At 42.0% G+C, this 18,304-nt stretch overlaps 1 protein-coding gene across 6 annotated transcripts in view; it reads right to left on the reverse strand.

The window, feature by feature from the left end:
- Nucleotides 1-3,748: 3,748 nt before the first annotated feature.
- The window catches only part of LOC102560906 (cystathionine beta-synthase-like protein), a 53,471-nt gene continuing 38,915 nt past the window's right edge, over nucleotides 3,749-18,304 (reverse strand). For all 6 annotated transcript variants that reach the window (XM_019487196.2, XM_059720766.1, XM_059720765.1 and 3 more), the window contains 4 exons: nucleotides 17,609-17,743; nucleotides 16,393-16,501; nucleotides 12,063-12,147; nucleotides 3,749-10,538 (listed from right to left, as the gene is read on the reverse strand). In XM_019487196.2, the coding sequence (XP_019342741.1) occupies nucleotides 10,429-10,538; nucleotides 12,063-12,147; nucleotides 16,393-16,501; nucleotides 17,609-17,743 (439 nt within the window). In that variant the 3' untranslated portion in view covers nucleotides 3,749-10,428. The remainder of the gene's footprint in view (nucleotides 10,539-12,062; nucleotides 12,148-16,392; nucleotides 16,502-17,608; nucleotides 17,744-18,304) is intronic.

The following is an 18,304-nucleotide window of genomic DNA, read 5'->3' on the forward strand; positions in this document are numbered from 1 at the left end:
CAGTCCAAAATCACAGCAGCAGGACTCTGAAGGGTTACTCATCACTTTCTCTTCCTGCTTCCAGGTGCCTCTGGGATTTGTAGTCCACAGTTGCAGCCAATGGTAAGTTTGAGTAGGGGAAGGGGTGTTTAAGCCCCTTCCTTGGCCCCAGCTGGAGTTTGCAGTGGGGGGGGGGCAGTCCCCATCCCTGCAAACTGGGCTGCACCCCAACTGGACTTGTCCCCCTCCAAACCCATCAGCCAGCCCTCACTGCCCCAGCTAGGGAGCAGAGGCGTGGGGCCAGCCCTGCTCTCTGGAGCAAACAGTTTAGAGCTGGAAAGCATGCTGGGATGCTGGGGGACTGTGATTTAACTTGAACCAGGAAGGGGTCTGGTACTACATTCAACCAAGTTTATCTTAAACCAGTTTTAGCCATTTTGAAATTGGTTTGTGTGCACTGAGCTTCTGTTCTGTTACAGTTTTAAACCAGTTTCTGATCACTTAAACCAGTTTATGTGTAACTTCTGTCCCTAGCCCATGGATGAGAAACAGGTTGGGGTAAGAGGGGTGGGAAATTGTGACCTGGTGACAAAATGTAGCTGATAAATTGTACAGAGTTCACCTGGGGTATCAGATGGCAGGCGGATTATAGTGTGCCATAAATCTAATGTCTATATTTAGTTCATGTTTTTTGTATATAGTAGGTTGATAAAGTGAAGTTCGTAGGCTTGTCTGCAAAAGGCATTTTGTATTCTCTTTGAGGATTAGAACTGAGAGATTGGAGAGATGCTCCCTCTGTCTGAAGAAGGGTGTTTGTACCTGAAAGCTTGCAAAGAATAATTTTTCCAACTATTTTAGTTGGTCTAATAAAAGATATCACATTTACCAAAGACCCTTGTCTGCCTATGGCCTTCAAACAACATGGCTACAACCAACACCCTTCTATCAGTAACATAATTTTTTTCTACAGGGAATGTATTGCTTATGAAAGGAATGTTTGTGGACTGTTGTCCTATTTTTATCTATAGAGCAGGTACAGCAGATTGTACCACACATACTTCCCTGCAGCGTCCCACCCTTATTCAGTAAAGGCACATCTAGAAGTGAGGATAGTTCACTCTTATCAGGTTGGCCCTAGCTGATAGGAAAGCTGTTGCTTCTTTCACTAAAGAGGGATCTCTAGTTCTGCTCAGTCATCATGATGCCTTTAGAACTGAAAGGTGCTGGAGTCCTGCACTCTGCCCACACAGAGCTGATTTGGGCACATGTTGAGGAACTGATGCAGAAATGCAAAGACCCTCTGTGAAGTAGGTAGGGTGAGCAGGCAGCCCAGAACTGCAGGCTGAAAAGGAGGGTGGGAGTGAACTTGTGGAGAGCACATGAGCCCTTTTTTGCTGCACTGGATATGACACAGGCTTAGGCTACCTTGCCCTCTATGCCCAGTCAGACCTCAACCTCCCCGCTGAAGATACACTGATGTAATGGTGGGTTTGTGCATGTGTGTAACAGAGAGAGGGTAACCAAGGCAGCAGCTCTGGGCTCCAACTAGAGGGAGGGGGTAAAAAACATCTGCAGCCACAGTAGCAGCTGGTGGTGCCCCATACACTGCAACTGTCTAGGGCATGAGCTGCCCTATAATGCCTCTGGGCTTCCGAGTGACACCTGTCTGCTAGCTATCTGAATGAAAGGAGCAGAACATATATCCTACAGGTCACCACACATAGCTGTTGGCAAACGCATGTCATCACTACCTACTCAGGCTCTGTTTCAACCAAACATTTAAGACAGGGGTGTCAAATATACAGCCCACAGGCTGAATCTAGCCTGTGGAGCTCCATAATTAGGCCCCTGTTGCCACCTTGTTGACCCATACACTGTGCCAGCCAGCCCTATGCTGCATGTGGTGCTTGCTGGGGTTGGGTCTGGTCTCTGGGCTGTCCTGCACACCACACTCACTGGGGCCAGGTTTGGGTCCCGTACCATGCTGCGTATGGCACTTGTTCAGGCCAGCATCCCAGATGGGTGGGCGCTACATGTGCTGGATCAGGCATGTGGCTAGGGGTCCATGGGTCTGATCCAGTCCATAAACCAGCCCTGGCTCCCCTGATTTAGAAGTATGGACCAGAAGGGAGTCAAAAGGGAATTTTCATATTTTATGCCCATCTGCCGAGCTCTCCAATGTGTCCCGTCTTAGAAAGAACTGTTAGACAAGAACATGGATCAAAATCTCAAAGGAGAAGGTTTTCTAAATCTGAAAGCATGCCTATACTGAAGGTGCAGAAGTAGCAGCAGCTAAGCAGCAAGGTACATTAATTCAGACTTAGCTCTGTGCTGCTGTGACTAGTCATACTCATGCTGGCCGGTTTAAAGCTATAGTTCATGCATATCTATACCACACTTCTGTGCTGACAGCATAGACTTTAACCTGAGTAACAAAATGCTGGAGAGGATGGTACACTATGACTTCTTTAGTAAATTCCTACTGTGAGCTCTTGAAAAACTCTTCTGTTGAGTGGAAATATTAGTAAAAGGGTGGGGGGGAATACAACAACAGAAATCTCTCCAACTTCACACACAGTGCATCCTCAGTTAAGAGAATTTGCCATGCAAGTTAACTTAGAAAAAAAAAAATTAAGCAATTAAATATTTATTTTCATGCACAATGAACATAAAACATTTCTACAATGTTTTGAGAGAAGACATTAGCCAAGGCATTAGGGAACTGTGAAAGAACATAAATGAATGCGTAGCTTCCCAGCAGTGTAATATAGCCAGCAATTTCACTTGCCCCCCCTCACAGCTTAGAAAAAAAAGGAAATTAAATATTAATTTTCATTAATGCAACTCTAATATGTGAGCATACTGAAAACCATAGCAAATTCTCATAGAAACCCATATTGGTCCATCTTTATCGTATATGCAAGCATCAGTCCAATTAGTAATCAAAAATATGACATGTATGCAATGTGGGCAAGTAGGAGTGAGTTGCTGTGGGTATCAAACACCTAATTATCTGGGTCTGTGCTCTTGGTGATAGTGGCGGTGGTAGGGGGTGACAAGAGCTGGGCTGGCTGTGGTGATGACTGCTGTTCTTGAGCTCTATTTAAGTAGGCATCTGGGACTGGTACCTTGGTCGCTCACCTCTCTTTCTGCTACTTGTAGGTACTTTAACATGACACCACATGGCTTTTCCTGTGCCTAAGTTTCCATCTTAACTGTTGCATATCTTATCAACGGGGAGACAATAAACATAGCTCCTTGCCAATATCCTGTCATACTCTCAGCTTCCTCAAGAAATATTGGAGGCATACAATAATTTACAGCCAATGAGGTGAAACAAGGAGTTGCCCTGTAGTGGATGGAAATTTCCTATACTATAAGTATGTAGTCTAAAGTACTAGCCACTTGGGCGGTCAAAGGAAAAATAATAAACAAACTCAATTACAGTGTAATTTAATCCATGTAGTCACTTTTATTGAACTCTTTATAGTGTATGGTGAACAGCAGCATGTGACTTTTTCTGGGCCTAAGTTTGCATTTTAACTGTTGCATATCTTATCAAAGGGAGACAATTACACATGGCTTCTTGCCATCATCCTGTCATACTCTCAGCTGCTTCAAGAAATATGGGAGGAGTACAGCAATTTATAGCCAATAAGGTAAAACAAGGTGCTGCCCTGTAGTAGATGGAAATTTCCTATAATAGGTATATAGTCTAAAGTACTAGCCACTTGGATGGGCAAAGGAAAAATAATAAACTCAATCCGTGTAATTTCACCAATCTAGTGACTTTTATTGAACTCTTTACATTGTACAGTGAACAGGTGTAAAACAAACATGGTACAGTATACATGAATGAATGATTGTTTTCGCTTTAAAGAATAAAAAGACTTCCCTTCACCACTGTAGAGTAGCTTTAACATTGATACTAAGTGAGAAAAAAAATGCTGAAGGAAATCTGCAAGGATTAAGGTGTTTCACACCAGTGGGTATTACCCTGCTTGAAGCTCAGTGTTGTAATCAACAGTTTAAAGACAGTTTAAAGTTTTTTATCCCGTGGTCAGCTAGGTATGCATAAATCTGTTGAAAGGAGGAATTCAATTACATAAAATTCTGGAGTCAGCCACAGATTGGTATGATTGGAAAAAGATACCGGTCACAAGGACTTTAAAATAATCTTTAAACCCTTATCTCGCAACTGTGAAGTTACCGGGCAACTTTGCAGAATTACTCAGTAGTGAATCCAGAAACAGAGTAAGAATGAGGAATGCTTCCCCTGCACTCTGAGCTCACTGCCTGGTTAGTGTGGGCTCCAAGTGAGCAGTCTGCTCTGAACTCACTGTTTGATCAGGGTGGGATCTGGCTAGAGCCCCTGCCTTTGCATGGCTCTGGAGCCCAGGGGGTGAACACCACTCCTGTTCACCCTTCCCCTCCTTTGTCACTAAATTCATCAGCAGAGGAAAGGAGGACCAGGAACCACAAGAAAGCAAGCAGGGACTCAGGGAAGACCTTGTGCAGAGAGCTCGTGTGACACAGCCACAAGGGGGTACAGCCACACCGCCTCAAGCCCTCTTCATTTGTCCCTCCACAGATTTAGTTGGAATTTGTGCCTTTAAGAAAACCTATGTGGTTTTAAAGAGTCACTGCTAAACAGAGAGGTTTGGGCTTGGGCAGGGGGAGAAAATGGATGCACAAATACCATGTCACAATTTAATGTAAATATCCCTGTACAAAGTAGTTGTAGGAAGATGGTCAGCATCTGCTTACAAAAAACTAGACCATCTGGCAGATGCAGGAACCCATGTCAGAAAAAAAAAAAAGGTCTATTCAAGCTTTGGACTTAAGACATGGGCTAAAAACTGCCCACCTTATTTGGTCTTCACAGCACTGTAAACAGAGAAATGCTGCTAGGCAATCAGTGCAGTGCTACCCCTATTGACCAACCCAGGTTAATAACATTCCTGAATAACCAGAGGATGAGCATGTTCCTGAAGGGCTGCACCAGAGGTACTTCAGTCTGTGGCCCTGCTAATGCCCCACTCCTATGTAGGCTTAAAAGTCTTAAATCAGCCACAAAACTCCTGGTTCCTCTAGACAACGAGGGCTACTACTCAGTGGTTGCGTCTACATGAGATGCTGACTACTCAGTAGCCCATGATTACTGTACAGTAGCACTGCAAGGCAGGAAGCACGATGTGACACTACTGTGCAGTAGTCATGAGGTACTGTGCAGTCAGCATCACAAAAAAGCTGTTCCTTGGTGCAAATGCGCTATAACTCCGGTTATGGCAAGGTCATTTAGTACTTGTTTATATAAGTACTAACTGACTGTGCACTAACAACTGTGCTTTCTGTGTCTCATGTAGATGCAGCCAATTTTAAGTAGTTAGCAGACACCCTTTCTCTACTAAGCACTACAGTGTAGCCCCATCACTTGTGTACTTGTTTGTACTGTGCACAAACATAGACATGCAAAGCAATGGGAATTCAAGATTTTCTCTGACTCTTTACTCTCATGGCCACTCTGCCCTCCCAGTTCTACACCAACGCTCTTCCTTAGCACCCACCAGTGCAAAAGTTTATTTTAGAAAGGGGCTGAGAATACTTCAGCACTAGCACTAATTAAGCTCTTAAATATCACCCCTGTGTAAGAGGTGAAGTCCCCCATTAGTCATCTTTGATTCCAAACCCAGCATGGAAATACAGCTTCTTTCCTCAATCGCTTTCCTAAACTGCATCTTTGGCACTTGCAGAATCAATTTCCCTTTTTATTCCCATTGATACCAGCAAGCCTGAAGCATCAGATGGATCTGCAAGCACAACAGTAAAGTGCTGGACTCCTTAAGAACATCAGAAACTCAGATTAGGGAGAGTAAAGCAAATTCGCAATCAGAACCTTTGTCATGACTTCCAAAAAAACCCACTGCCATGACAACAAACCCACTTCACTGGGCACGGCTATAAGAAATGCTAACTGCACTATAGACTAATCCTACTGTGCATTAGTACACCACAGCAAAAACCATGCTATTGTGCTAGTGTGCAGTAGAATTAGTCTATGGCGTATTAGCTTCACTTAAAAGGTGTGCGCTGGGACTACTGCACAGTAGTGCCGGGTACTGCACATTTAGTTAGTATCTGTTATTACAGGTACTAAACTTATTTTGTGCAGTAACCACAGTGCATTAATGCACATGTAGACATGCCCGCTGTGAAGTAAGACAAACTCCCTCACCAGAGGGGGAAATGGAAGAGGTAGTGAAAATGAAACTTCCAACAGTGGTCAGTTTCCCCAACTCCACTCAACACCCTATTTCTCTCTATCCGGAACGGGAGCTGACAACGCTTCTGTGAGATGAAAGAACAGTATTGCAAAGTTGGCAAGGAGGAAAAAGGACGGAGTACCAGCTTCCTTGAGCTTTCATGCCTTGTGGTGTGCAACTAACAGCTCACCCACTCCACTTCACTCGGCAGCAGAAATCCCATTAAGGACATTAACAGCATTTAGAATGGAGATCGTGGTTTGTGTCCATGCTATGAATTCTTCAAAAACTAATTAAGACCTGTGGGGAAAACAATCCGAAAGATGGTTCTGAAAAATAGCATACTAGATCTGCAGACACGGCAGATGTGGGGCACGTCTGTCCAACCTGGTTACACAGAGAGATCTGCAGGGTAAACAATGAACTACCTTTATCCTTCCTGGCCTGGATTCTCTTAAAAAGAAAACACGCACACAAAAACAACACCAACAAAACCCAGCATGCGTTTTTAACTGGAGCTCATATGAGGGCTTTTTCAAATTCTAATTTTAACTCTCAACTGGAAATGTAAGTTTTAGCCAGATTGCTAGTCTGTTTAGAAGAAATTCTTTTAATTCCAATTTGCTGGAAACCTGTGATCTGCAGTTAGCAAATCAGTGACATGCATGTCTAATAAGAACATGCCAGTAACAGGCAATCACTGATCAGTTGCCAACAAAACGGAGGGTCAGCTTCTAGACACCAGAATGAAAACGGAAACAGCTGAATTTCTTAAGGGCCAGCACCTGATGTTTGCTGGCACATCCACACAGTCAAAGGCCTATGATTGGGAGCAGCACAGTGAAGCACAGCATACACTGTGCCATGTGAGCTCACCTCAAAATGGATATAATGTAGTGTAGCCGCACTGACTGAGCACTGGGATGCACCAATCTGCTCTCTCTTGGGCGTGCCTATTGGCATGTGCTCAGCGCCAGGCAGCTCCATTACACCTATTTCAGCTCAGCATTTTTTACACATGTTCTCAAATGCGGTGCCAGGCACTTTAATTATTGAACCACACTAATTAAAAGCATCTGAACGTCATGTTCATCAGTGCTGCCACGCATCCCTGTGCTGAAAAAATGGCGGTGGGGTGCTTTGAACTAAGGCTCATTGGACGTGTTTTATTTCAAAGTGCACCACCACCATTTGTCAGTGAGATGAGCAGCGATGCTGATATGGGTGACATGCAAGGCTGCTGGAGCACATGAATTTCTGTGCTCTAAGCAGACAGTTAATCAAGTCTGCTCCAACATGCTGGATTTCCAGTGCATCAAAGCAAGCTCCCTGCATATGTGTAGGAGCAGTGTGTATGGAGCAGGAATGCTGTGCTCCACTGTGGCACTCCCTCTGCTGTCCCTTTGATGGGGCAGGCAGGCTCAGCAAAACCAGGATTTCCTCCTTGGAGAATGCTTTTTAAATGATACGTCTGCCTATCAGGTCCCAGTGGGGGGCTGTGCTTCTTCATTTCCCCTCTCCCCTCCCAGTCTGATTAAAAATTAGGAATGACTTCCCATCTTTAATCCTTCCTAGCATGATTGTTTGTTCGCCAAGCTTCATCCATTACATTATTGCTTGAAAATGCAAGTAGCACTAGAGAGAGGATGTTTCCTAATGATGCTATAGTGCCTGTATCAGTTACTCTGGTTTAATCCCATCAAACACAAGCTGTTTTTAAAAAGGGGAAGCAGCTTCAGAAATCCCTGATCTGCTACAATGGAGTGAAGAAACTGAACAGACCGGAAAGCAAGGGAGCCTCACGGCATCACTGAAGCCAAGTTGCCATAGACAGCCTAGGAAACCTAACTGTGGATCCTATCAGGGGGTGTTTTGCCATGAGATCCCTGCTGCTGGTAATTAGGCTGACCTTGCCTACTACTGTACTTAACTTTTTCTAGGATTTTTTTTTCTAATACTGTACAGTCCCTTTCTTTTAATTCTTGTTTTCTTGGTGGTGATGACTCCCTGGATTTATATACTTGGAGAATTACTTAGGCCAAGCTAGGACCAAATGAAAGGAAACCATTTCTTTAAAGCATTCAGATCTACGGCTTACAGACTTCACCTTCTGCCTCAAGACCAAGTCTTTCAGATACTCTGCCTGAATGTATAAATGTCAATATAGTAATAACTTGGGGTGACTTCCAGCATCTGAGGCAATAACATACAGAGGTAACAGGCAGGAGAGTTTGGTCTACTTTGGGCACAACGCTAAAGACTTACCACAAAGTGTCCTGAAATTATTATCCTGTAATGACATTTTTAAATGGGGAAGTTAAAAGGGAAGAGGATGCAAAGCAAACTCTTGAAATTACTGACAGATAAGTGTTGCTACCAGTACTTCTCTTCAGTCTCATCTTCTCAACCATCTACTGCTTTATTTCCTTCACTCCCTCAACCTTTCTTTTTCTTCACTTACTTCCAGGCCAGCAAGTCTGTGGTCACTATGATGATAAATATTTTTGTTAACCTTTTTTTGTTCATTTCCTTCTGGATTGGAAGGAAAAGGCCCTGTGGATTTTTGCAAGAGAAAGCTAGCAGCTAAAAGAGCTGTTGTTATCTAGGAATGGCCGGACAGAAGGAAATGAGGCCGGTGGTGGTGTGTGGTGAGAACCACGGTTAAAACCAATGATTTTCCTCTTGTCCAACTGCCTATTCAAACTTTGCTGGATGTTGTTATTTGGTGTCTCTTTTTTCATGTACATTTTTCTTCAGCAGAGGAAAGTGAGAAACTGGAACAGAATTACTGCTGCTGAAGGAAGCTTTGCTCCTAACAAATAGCCAATCAGAGAAGGAGGATTACAGCACCCATAATAAGGATGAAATATGGTGATTTTTTTCCATAAACAAAATCCATGGAGTGCTTATGTAAATCACCCAACTGTTTGGCTGATGCTTGCCTTTAAGCCACAGTATGGGGATATATGGATTATGCTATTAACTGAGATACAACTATATTCCCATTATGTAAAGTCAGAGGCACATGAGAGTCCAGACAATTTTGGAAGTGGAAGAAATCTGTACAGCTGCATGTAGCTAATGTTCAGCATCCCTGTACTCCCTGACCAGCTGAGACAACACCATTTCAATCGAGCACAGGTACTGTAAGGCACAGAGAATCCAGAATATTTGTCTCATAGAATTAGTCAAATTTTGTCATAAACATGTAGTCCTGATGGCTGCAGTACAGTTTATATGCTCGTTATCTAGGCCAGGATTTGTCTTTGATGCAGTTATGTTTTCGTTCACTTTACAAACAAACATTGTTTTTCCCCTGCAGTAGATAGCTAGAGGTCAGAAGCACTTGAAAAACTGATGGGTTGCTAAGAAAGATTGTTAACCTGGCCACTGTAAAGTTATAGGACCACCTGTAAATTAAACACCCGTACAAAGCTTGCTCCAATTTTGTTCTCGTGTTTGCACCTATGCTTATTTACCAAGGTGGAAATAAGCAACAGAGTTTCTGTCCTCACAAATTAAAAAGTGCATCTTTTGCATGGACACTTATTTACTATCTCACTGTAACATCATAGGTAAGACAAGGCAAGCAGTAGGTTTGCTTCATGGTAACTGGTTGAGGAAAACCTTAAAACCAGCCTCCACAATTGAAATTTACTTTAACCCTTTCCCTGATGGCTACCTTGCTGTAAATGAAAACATCATCCCTCCCCTGCCCCCAAACACACTCAACACTAACCATCTCCTACTACAAAGGGGCATACTGCTATTGGCACTATGCCCACCTTCTTTGACTTACTCAACATCCATAAACCAAATACTATATCTCACAGATAGTCTTCCCTTTAGTTAGGTTCCAGAATTGTTTCAAACAATTAAATGTTAGGACACAATCAATTAGGTTCACACTAGTTCATTTAGGTAGCATTTAGAAAAATAGAAACATATATCTTGGCAGGGAATATTGCCTCTCTGATTCAGAACCAAACCAAAAAAACCATGAAATATTTAGATGTGCCAGTTACATTACAGAAGTCAGGATGGCCAGCTGTGTTTATTTCTGAAAAGTTAAAAAACAAAAAACAAGAGACAGAACTTTCTATCTAAGAAAAGAAAGGGACCTGGTATTCTTTTTGGAGACTGGAAAATGTTGTTGCAGAAGCTGCAAACATGCTGACCCTGTAGCTTAGGTGTTTTTTCTTTGCCGCTCCCGTGCAGTCACAAAGTTAAGCAGGTCGATGGCTGTAACAATGCCAAACACCATCTGTCTCTTGCTGGATGTGCCATCGCTATGATCTATATGAAAACATAAAAGAGTTTTTTCCCCACCTTTACAAAACTTGAGCCAGTTGACAAATGATCTTATACCAAACAGAACAGACTGAGCCACTCACGCAAATTTTCACACCATGCCTTTCTCAAACTAGAAGTCAGGGCAAATGATTCCAAAAGTCCAGAGGTAGGGTCAGACATTACTATGTGCTGTAGCTGGTGGAAGCCAGCTCCTATTTCAGCTGAGAGAACTCTGGGAATGGCTGAAATGTCTGATAAGGGCTCCCAAGAGGTAGCTGTTGGCACTAAACAGTCATGGGAGGAAAGGCAAGAATCTGTTATGATAAAAACCAACTGAGAAAAAGGGACAGAAATAAGCAGTCTGTTATTAAGATGGAAAAACAACAGCTCTAAAATATGGTACTAGGACTTGATATTTAACATTCTTAGTTATCTGGAATTGGGGTGAACAACTGTGTTACTGAAGACTCCAGAGGACTGTGAATGACTTCAGAGGGAATTCAGCAAACAAATAGGCCTTACGTTAACAGGTGAAATTCTATGTAGAAAATGCAAGATAACAGACAAGGGAAAGAATAAACTGAATTATCATGACACCATGATGAACTGTAAATTAACTGCATATATCCACCCCCCTCCTAAGGTAAATGTCAAGATAGGCAGCTCACTGAAAACATTTTCTCAGTGCTGTGATGCACATCCCCTGTGTCCATAGCTTATAATACAAGAAGGTACCTGGTGATAATTCATAATACAATGCCACTTGCATAAGCCAATGGCACATCCTAACTCTGAGTATCACTTTTGGTCACCTCACCTATTACAGGATATTGCAGAAAGACTAGAGCATGGCAACAAAAATTAGAGGCTTCAAAAATCTCTTATAGGAGAAGTTATTTAGGTAAATTTAAAGAGGAAATGAGCAGGAATATGAAATGCTGAATTGTTTTAGAGATGGTTACAGGTATGCTCTCATTTATCTTTTATCTGCTTCCAAAGAAATTAAAAGGCAAGAAGGTTTTTCCATTGAACAACAAAAACCAAAGTAATAAAAAGCCCCAGTGTGAGTTAATCTGTGGAACTTGTTGCCATGGGAGAACTGCAATTTAGATCATGGGCATCATAAGAAAAAAAACAAAAAACAGGCTTGATTACAACAGGTTATTCATTAGCTAACTCCTACCAAAACAAAGAATAGAATATAATTTATTGAAATGACAAACACAACAGGGTAGGGCCTGTTAGCACTGCTCATTTTGGGCCATTCTTTATTCTGGAATAATGCCACAGAAATCTGTGAAGCAACTCCTGGATTTAATTATTACTTCATATGGATAACAGAAGCAGAACTGCTCCCATTGTTAGCAGTGTAATTATACAGAAATACCACAGTGTAATAGAGACTCTTGCTTTTGCCGACTTGTACCACACAGGACATCAAAAGCCTCCTATACAGGGTCTTCCTTTGTCACATGGTACTGTGTACATAAGGGCTACATTTTAAAAGGTGCAGTACATTATACTTACATTGAATCTGTTCATGGACTACTAGAGCAAAGTGGTCTATTTCCAGGATATGAGAGAGTTTCCCCAAGTTGTCTTTCAGATGAATCTACAAAGAGGAAGTAACATAAAAGCAAAGTGTCTAGTGGTAGCTAAATGATAGCGAGCCCCCCCCCTCACCTCATTAAAATTAAAATAATAAGCACACAGATGACACTGTTGATGATCAGAGCGCTCCATGATGCTATATCCTAATGGGTACATCCACAACACAGCAATGGCATGCCCTAGTCTGGCCATTTTGAACATGCTCCACCTACCCTCCCTCCCTCCCTCAGCTCACACTCATACTCCAAACCCAGAAGTGTCCCCTTGCGGCCCCTCCAGTGGCTGCTCTCAAACACACTGGAGACCAGAGTCCTAAGAGTGGAGTGGCAGTAGTGGGATGCCCTGGAGCAGCCTTACCAACATATTTCCAAGTTTAGAGTGTACAGTGGGAGCATGTTTAGAAACTGCCTGCCTGGGACACACCCCTGCTGGGGGCATCGATATACCCTATTAAATGCTGTTGCTTTTTTGCCGTTTTTTTTGTTTTTTTTTTTTTAAAGAAGCTGAAACTTAAAAAGGAAATACAAAAGAATGTAGCATTTGACATTTTCATTCTGACTAAAATGTAGGAGAGCTGTTTTTTAAAAACAGGGAGTAACGTTGATCCAAGAGTCTAATAAAAGACCGACACCATATCAACTCAAGAGTATGTTTACCCACAGAGCTCTGGAAAGACTAGGAAGAAAAAACAAATTCATTCAGGCTTTCAATTTATTCAGAAGAGAATTTTGGGGGACGTTTGCAAAGGGGGTAGAGAAAAGCCATAAGAAAAACAAAACCCGCCAAGAGTGAAGAATGCCGAGTTAATGTCTTGGTCAGACTCAGGATAAAGAACCCAGGACCAAGAATTCATTTTTAGCATCAGTAAAGCTGTTTAAACTAGTTCTTGAGCAAATTGGAACAATAAAACAATACAAGGGCCAGATTTTTTTTAAAGGCAACATATTCCCATTTGAAATAACTGTACTTTAAAAAAAACCTGGCCTTGACTATTAATCTTATTTGTTGGCAGTGGCTAAAAGGAAGCCAAAAACCCTACATTGCACAAACAACCAGTTTAATATTTTCTATGTGCCTCATTCAAGAAAAAAAAAATCTGTTTTTTTGGCTGGGCTACTAAACATCTGCTCTGGGAGGGAGCTTTCATAAAAGTAAAGGATGAATGGGTATAGTGAATGGCCTTTAGCTTGATAAAACCTCAGAATGGGACTAGGAAATAAATGTTGCCCTGAGAACAGTCTAGGCTGAGTTGTAAAACTGAGCTCTGGCTAGTATACTATGGACTAGACCAGGAGTTGGCAACATGTGACCTGCGGGCCAAATCCAGCCCATGGAGCCACTGGATCTGGCAGGGGAGGAGGATGGGACAGACAGTGCACGGAGAACGACAGCAGTGTGGATGCAACTTCCAGCTGGCTTGCCCTGGTGCAACTCCCCACCAGCAGGAAGCTGTGCCCATGCTACAGCAGGGGAGCAAGGGGCTGGGAAAAGCAATGCTAGTGCTAGCACAATTCCCAGCTGGCTATCCATCCCACAAGACACTCCTGTGTGCTTCACAAACCTGTTAAAGTGAGAACTCAGTATAGACTATGAGGTTTTCCCACCTCCTTACAATTTCAAGAAGTTTCCCTTTCTTAAGCCAAATATTTTACCTGAAAACTGTCTTCAAACCATGTTCTTTTATACAAAGATTTTCCACCATGTCACTGCATGCATTTTATTCATTTGAATAAACTGTCAACTTTTTCTGGTATCTGGGTTTTCCTACAGATTGATAAATGCTGAGGTGTTTCATAAATATCTCTTTCCAATGACTGTTCAAAGCTCAGACTAGCTAGGATAAGTTATCAAAAGAAAGTGAGTACAGAGACAGATACAACCAATGCTTAAATTTAAGTATTTTTTATTCTTAATGGAAGTGAACTTATAGAATCTCGTCTGATTTCTTCCTCACCATTATTTTTTAAATAGCTCTAATTAAAGCACTCACAGCGTCTCGTGTATTCAGCATCCCACACTTCAAAGTGGTGGTGGGGATGCTTTATTAAAGCTCGTTCGGCTAACTTTAGTTAAAGTGCCCCTGGTGCCATTTTGAAGTGTGGGGACACTGAATACATGAGATGCAGAGCTGCTGGAGCATGCTAATTAGCACACTCCAGCAGATAATCAAGTCTGCTCCAACATGTTGTAATTACAGCGTGTCAGAGCAGCGTCCCAGCATGTCTACAGGCACCCAAGATGCCTAGAAGGGTTAGATTTGCACACAAGAGTAGAGGCAAAACTCTAAACAATGTTAATGGAACCAACACATATTGGATCAGGCTCAAAGTTTTCTTGCCAACTAGCATATAAACTCTCTTCTTCAGTCAATGGAAACAAGATACAGTGGAGGTGTTCGCTATATGGCGAGTAAAAAATTTAAACCATACTAAGAGGTGGCCAAGTAAACCCAAAATGCTTTGCTTGCAAATTCTCTCTTCCCCTACAGTTTTTGACTGTTTGGAACTTTTTGGTTCATTTGATCTTCAAAGCAGCTACTATATTTTCTATGCATCTGCATAACACTGGGCAATTGTTAGTAGCTGATGCATTATTCTGTTGTTCTTTTTCTGAAAGAATTTGGCAATAACATTACCCAGCTTCTTTGAGTCACACTTTTGCAGCTTGCTTGTGAGAATGGTCTTCTCTGTCTGTCAACGTGCAATACTTGATTGACTAAATTATTTCATGACTTAAGGCTTCAGTTTTAGGCTAAGGCTCATTTGGTAACTTTAAATCAAAGCTGGAGTTAATGTTCTTCAAATCTAAGGTGACCAAATTAGTAAGAAAAGATTGTGACAGCCATACCAGAGAGGGTTTTCATGGTCTTGGTAGCATCACATTGTCTTTGTCTTTTACTTGAGGTGTGCTGTGCCGAAGATCTTTATCTACAAAAAATACTATATGCTATCTTTGTAAAAATGTAGCACCCTTACTATCCCAGTTTCACTAGCAGAGGTTCTAAATAAGCATAACCAAAAAGAGCAAGAATCTATGGTGCTTCTGAAAGGTAGTGTATGTAACCATGTTGCTCCAATGTATCAGTAATTCAAAACTTTAAAAAAAGTAAAGTTCTAAAAATTTAAACAAGAATGAATTATACCATGACCAGTACATCTGGCATGATAGTGGTTACCAGATGTAGTTGGAGGAAAGGTGGATATTCAATTTGAGACCATTTAAGGAAACTGGAGGATGGGTAGTGTGTCCATGGAAAAATACAACCTCAGAAGCACAGGAAATTGCCTGCTGTAGCTACAACCATGACTACACCATACAGCATAATCAACACATGGCTTATTAAGGTGAGGGAGGATAGGAGCTACACAGCTTTGTTACGCACCAGACTGTCACCTGACGTTTGATTTGCTGTCTGGGGAGGAAAAATATATATATTTTTAATTACATCTACAAAGCACTAGTGCTTCCTTTCATTCTCAGCTATGAAGTAAACATCCAGTAGAATATACACAAAGCTAATATAATAATTATGTATGATTGAGTAGAGTTCCTAAGTATGGGATATTATTTGCTACTAAATGCAATATTGAAACTACGGCCTGGAGAAAGTGGTGTCAATGACTTCACATGAAAGGCAGGCCTTTCCTTAAACAAAGGGAAACAAAACACGTAATTAATTAAACATACTTATGATATGATAAATTTGGCCCATTGGGACTGCCAGTTAAAGCTGGCTGCTATAATGCGTTGTGCACTTTGAGGACAGTCGGAATTAGTCAGCCATCAAGCTGCTGAAGGGAGGTATTTGTTGCAGAGAGACAACACTTGCTAGTTTCAGCCACCATTGGACCACCATTCCCCAGAGCGGTTTGAAATTCCATCATTTCATCCGAAGCAGCTTCACATTGCTCAGTTTTGCCATTAAGGTTTGGAAAAAGACAGACAGAAGTACTAAAAGAAGTCCTAGCAACAAACACAACCCAACCACTATCAAAGTCAGAGAGAGTTTTAATGGTCTAATACAAAACCATGAATCAGCTCAAACTTGAGAACTTTTCAGTGACTCTGGGATCACTTTATAAAGTTGGAAGTGTGCCCTAAACCCAGATCTGCATGGCTGTGCTCTCCTCATGAAGATATTGTCAAATCTCCCTTCAAATCTTATCCCAGTTGATGCCAGTGTAGTGTTGGGACATCTCCACAGTACTTTAATAGTAAAGGAGAAGATGACCTAGAATACACTTACCTGTCTGAACTGCTTATAAATTACTTTGCTGACTTGGTCTGAAGGCTTAACTTTCCCCGCAAGTAACGAAGAAAGCATGTTTCCAAGGGTAACCATTCCCAAAATCACACTGAAAAGAGAAGGCATGGTCAAATAATGACAAACATCCAAGGTTTTCTAGAGACAAGTGACACATGCTCATTCTGAGCAGGTTTCTGCAGTGCAGTAACCCAAGAAAGTCAGTATAATGGGCTTAAAGGTTTAAACACTATATCCTGAGGCATTACAAGATGCTGAGTGTCCACCTGGAGTTGCCTTAGGTCTGGTTTTCAAGCGTGATGGGTACCTGCTCTCAAACTGAAATCAGTCGGAGCTGCAGGTGGTCTGCAGCACTAATGATCAGGTGCCTTGTCCCTTCAGCTGGACACACACATTCAGGGAAGACTTTTATAGATTAGACTTTGTTTTATTGTATCCCACTTTGCCCTTCTGAAAGTTCAAGAATAAAATTTCTCTCTGCCTCTACCTATTGTTCTGGCAACCTTTCCCCATTTGGCAAGCTTTGACTTTTCCCTTATGGTGCAGTGTAGCTCTTCCTTGCCTCTGTCCCATCACCACAAAGTGCCAAATGCTGAATCATAAGTGGCCCACTCCAGCCTGAGGTTCAGAACTAGCATGATCAGAAATGGCCAGTTTTTGCATATCTCATTTCTGGGTGCAAACTTCCTGTCTGGATTAAGTGGGAAATCCCCAAGGTGTATTTTTAAGTTTCTTTAGGACCTAGTTAATAACACTTCCCTGATTTCACTGCAGCAAAAAGGTGTGAAGAGTCTGTAAAGGCAACAGAACCATGGTAGTGGTATTTCTTGCTTAGTTTCTTTTAAATAGGAGGTTGTGTTCTGACCTTTTCCTCCCTAGAGGCCCACAACAGTCTGCCAGACATAAGCAGAGGGATAACTTCATTATAGACAGACACTGTGTGTCATGTCCCCGTACTTGGAGGCATATTAGATCAACAGTAGGACAGTTCCAACCTAACAACATTTTAAGTCTGGGCTCAGCATGGCATTTAAGCAGAACATTTCTGAAACCTTGTAGACCCTTCCTGAAGAAGACAAATGACAGAATTCATACTGCTTATTTACAGTGCATAAATAAACCTGTTGTCTGTTTCCAAGGGGTTTCTGTATTTGCAAAGGAGGAGGCCAAGAAGGAAAAGATGGATAAATGAACATACCCAGATTCATCAACAACTGGTGCCTGGTCGAATCCCTTCACTCGGAGGATTTCAATGGTCTTTTCACAGGTGACAGTGGGAAGCACTGTCAAGGGGGCAGAGAGGCTTAATTCCTGAACGCTGAGGTGCCACCACCTGAGGACCAAAAGTCAATCACCAAAAAATAAATTTGCTCCAAAACCAATAATAGGTTATTTTAAAAGCCTAGAGCACTACCGGTGCCATAAATCTCAACAACAACATGTTTTCTTCAGAGGGCCATTAGCCACGTTTAAAAATAATCTTTATTTAAAATGTTCACGGCTTCCCACCCCAGCACCAGAAGGATCTCTAAAAGATTCTAAGACTTGGGAAGGGAAAGTATGTCCCTTTTCCATTTTATTTCATTCATCTTGTTTCATAATCTTATCCGGCAGATGGCCAGTAAAAATTACTGACTGCCCTAGTATGGTTATTTAAAATTTCATTTATAAAAACGGAAAGGAAAGGTTTTAATTACTGTATTTCACACTGTATAAGTTGAGTTTTGAAGCCTAATTCTTAACTCTTAAAATTCAACCTCGACTTATACACCGTATTACCATCCCTCGTGAGTGGCACTGGACTCGGTGCTCAGCTGGGGCAGCCCAGGCAGCATCACTCGCAGGGGATGGGGGCACTCTACCCGAGCGCCGAGCCCAGCCCTGCCCTCTATGA

This window comes from Alligator mississippiensis, chromosome 1 (assembly GCF_030867095.1).
Source record: "Alligator mississippiensis isolate rAllMis1 chromosome 1, rAllMis1, whole genome shotgun sequence".
In the NCBI taxonomy this organism is placed as follows: domain Eukaryota; kingdom Metazoa; phylum Chordata; order Crocodylia; family Alligatoridae; genus Alligator; species Alligator mississippiensis.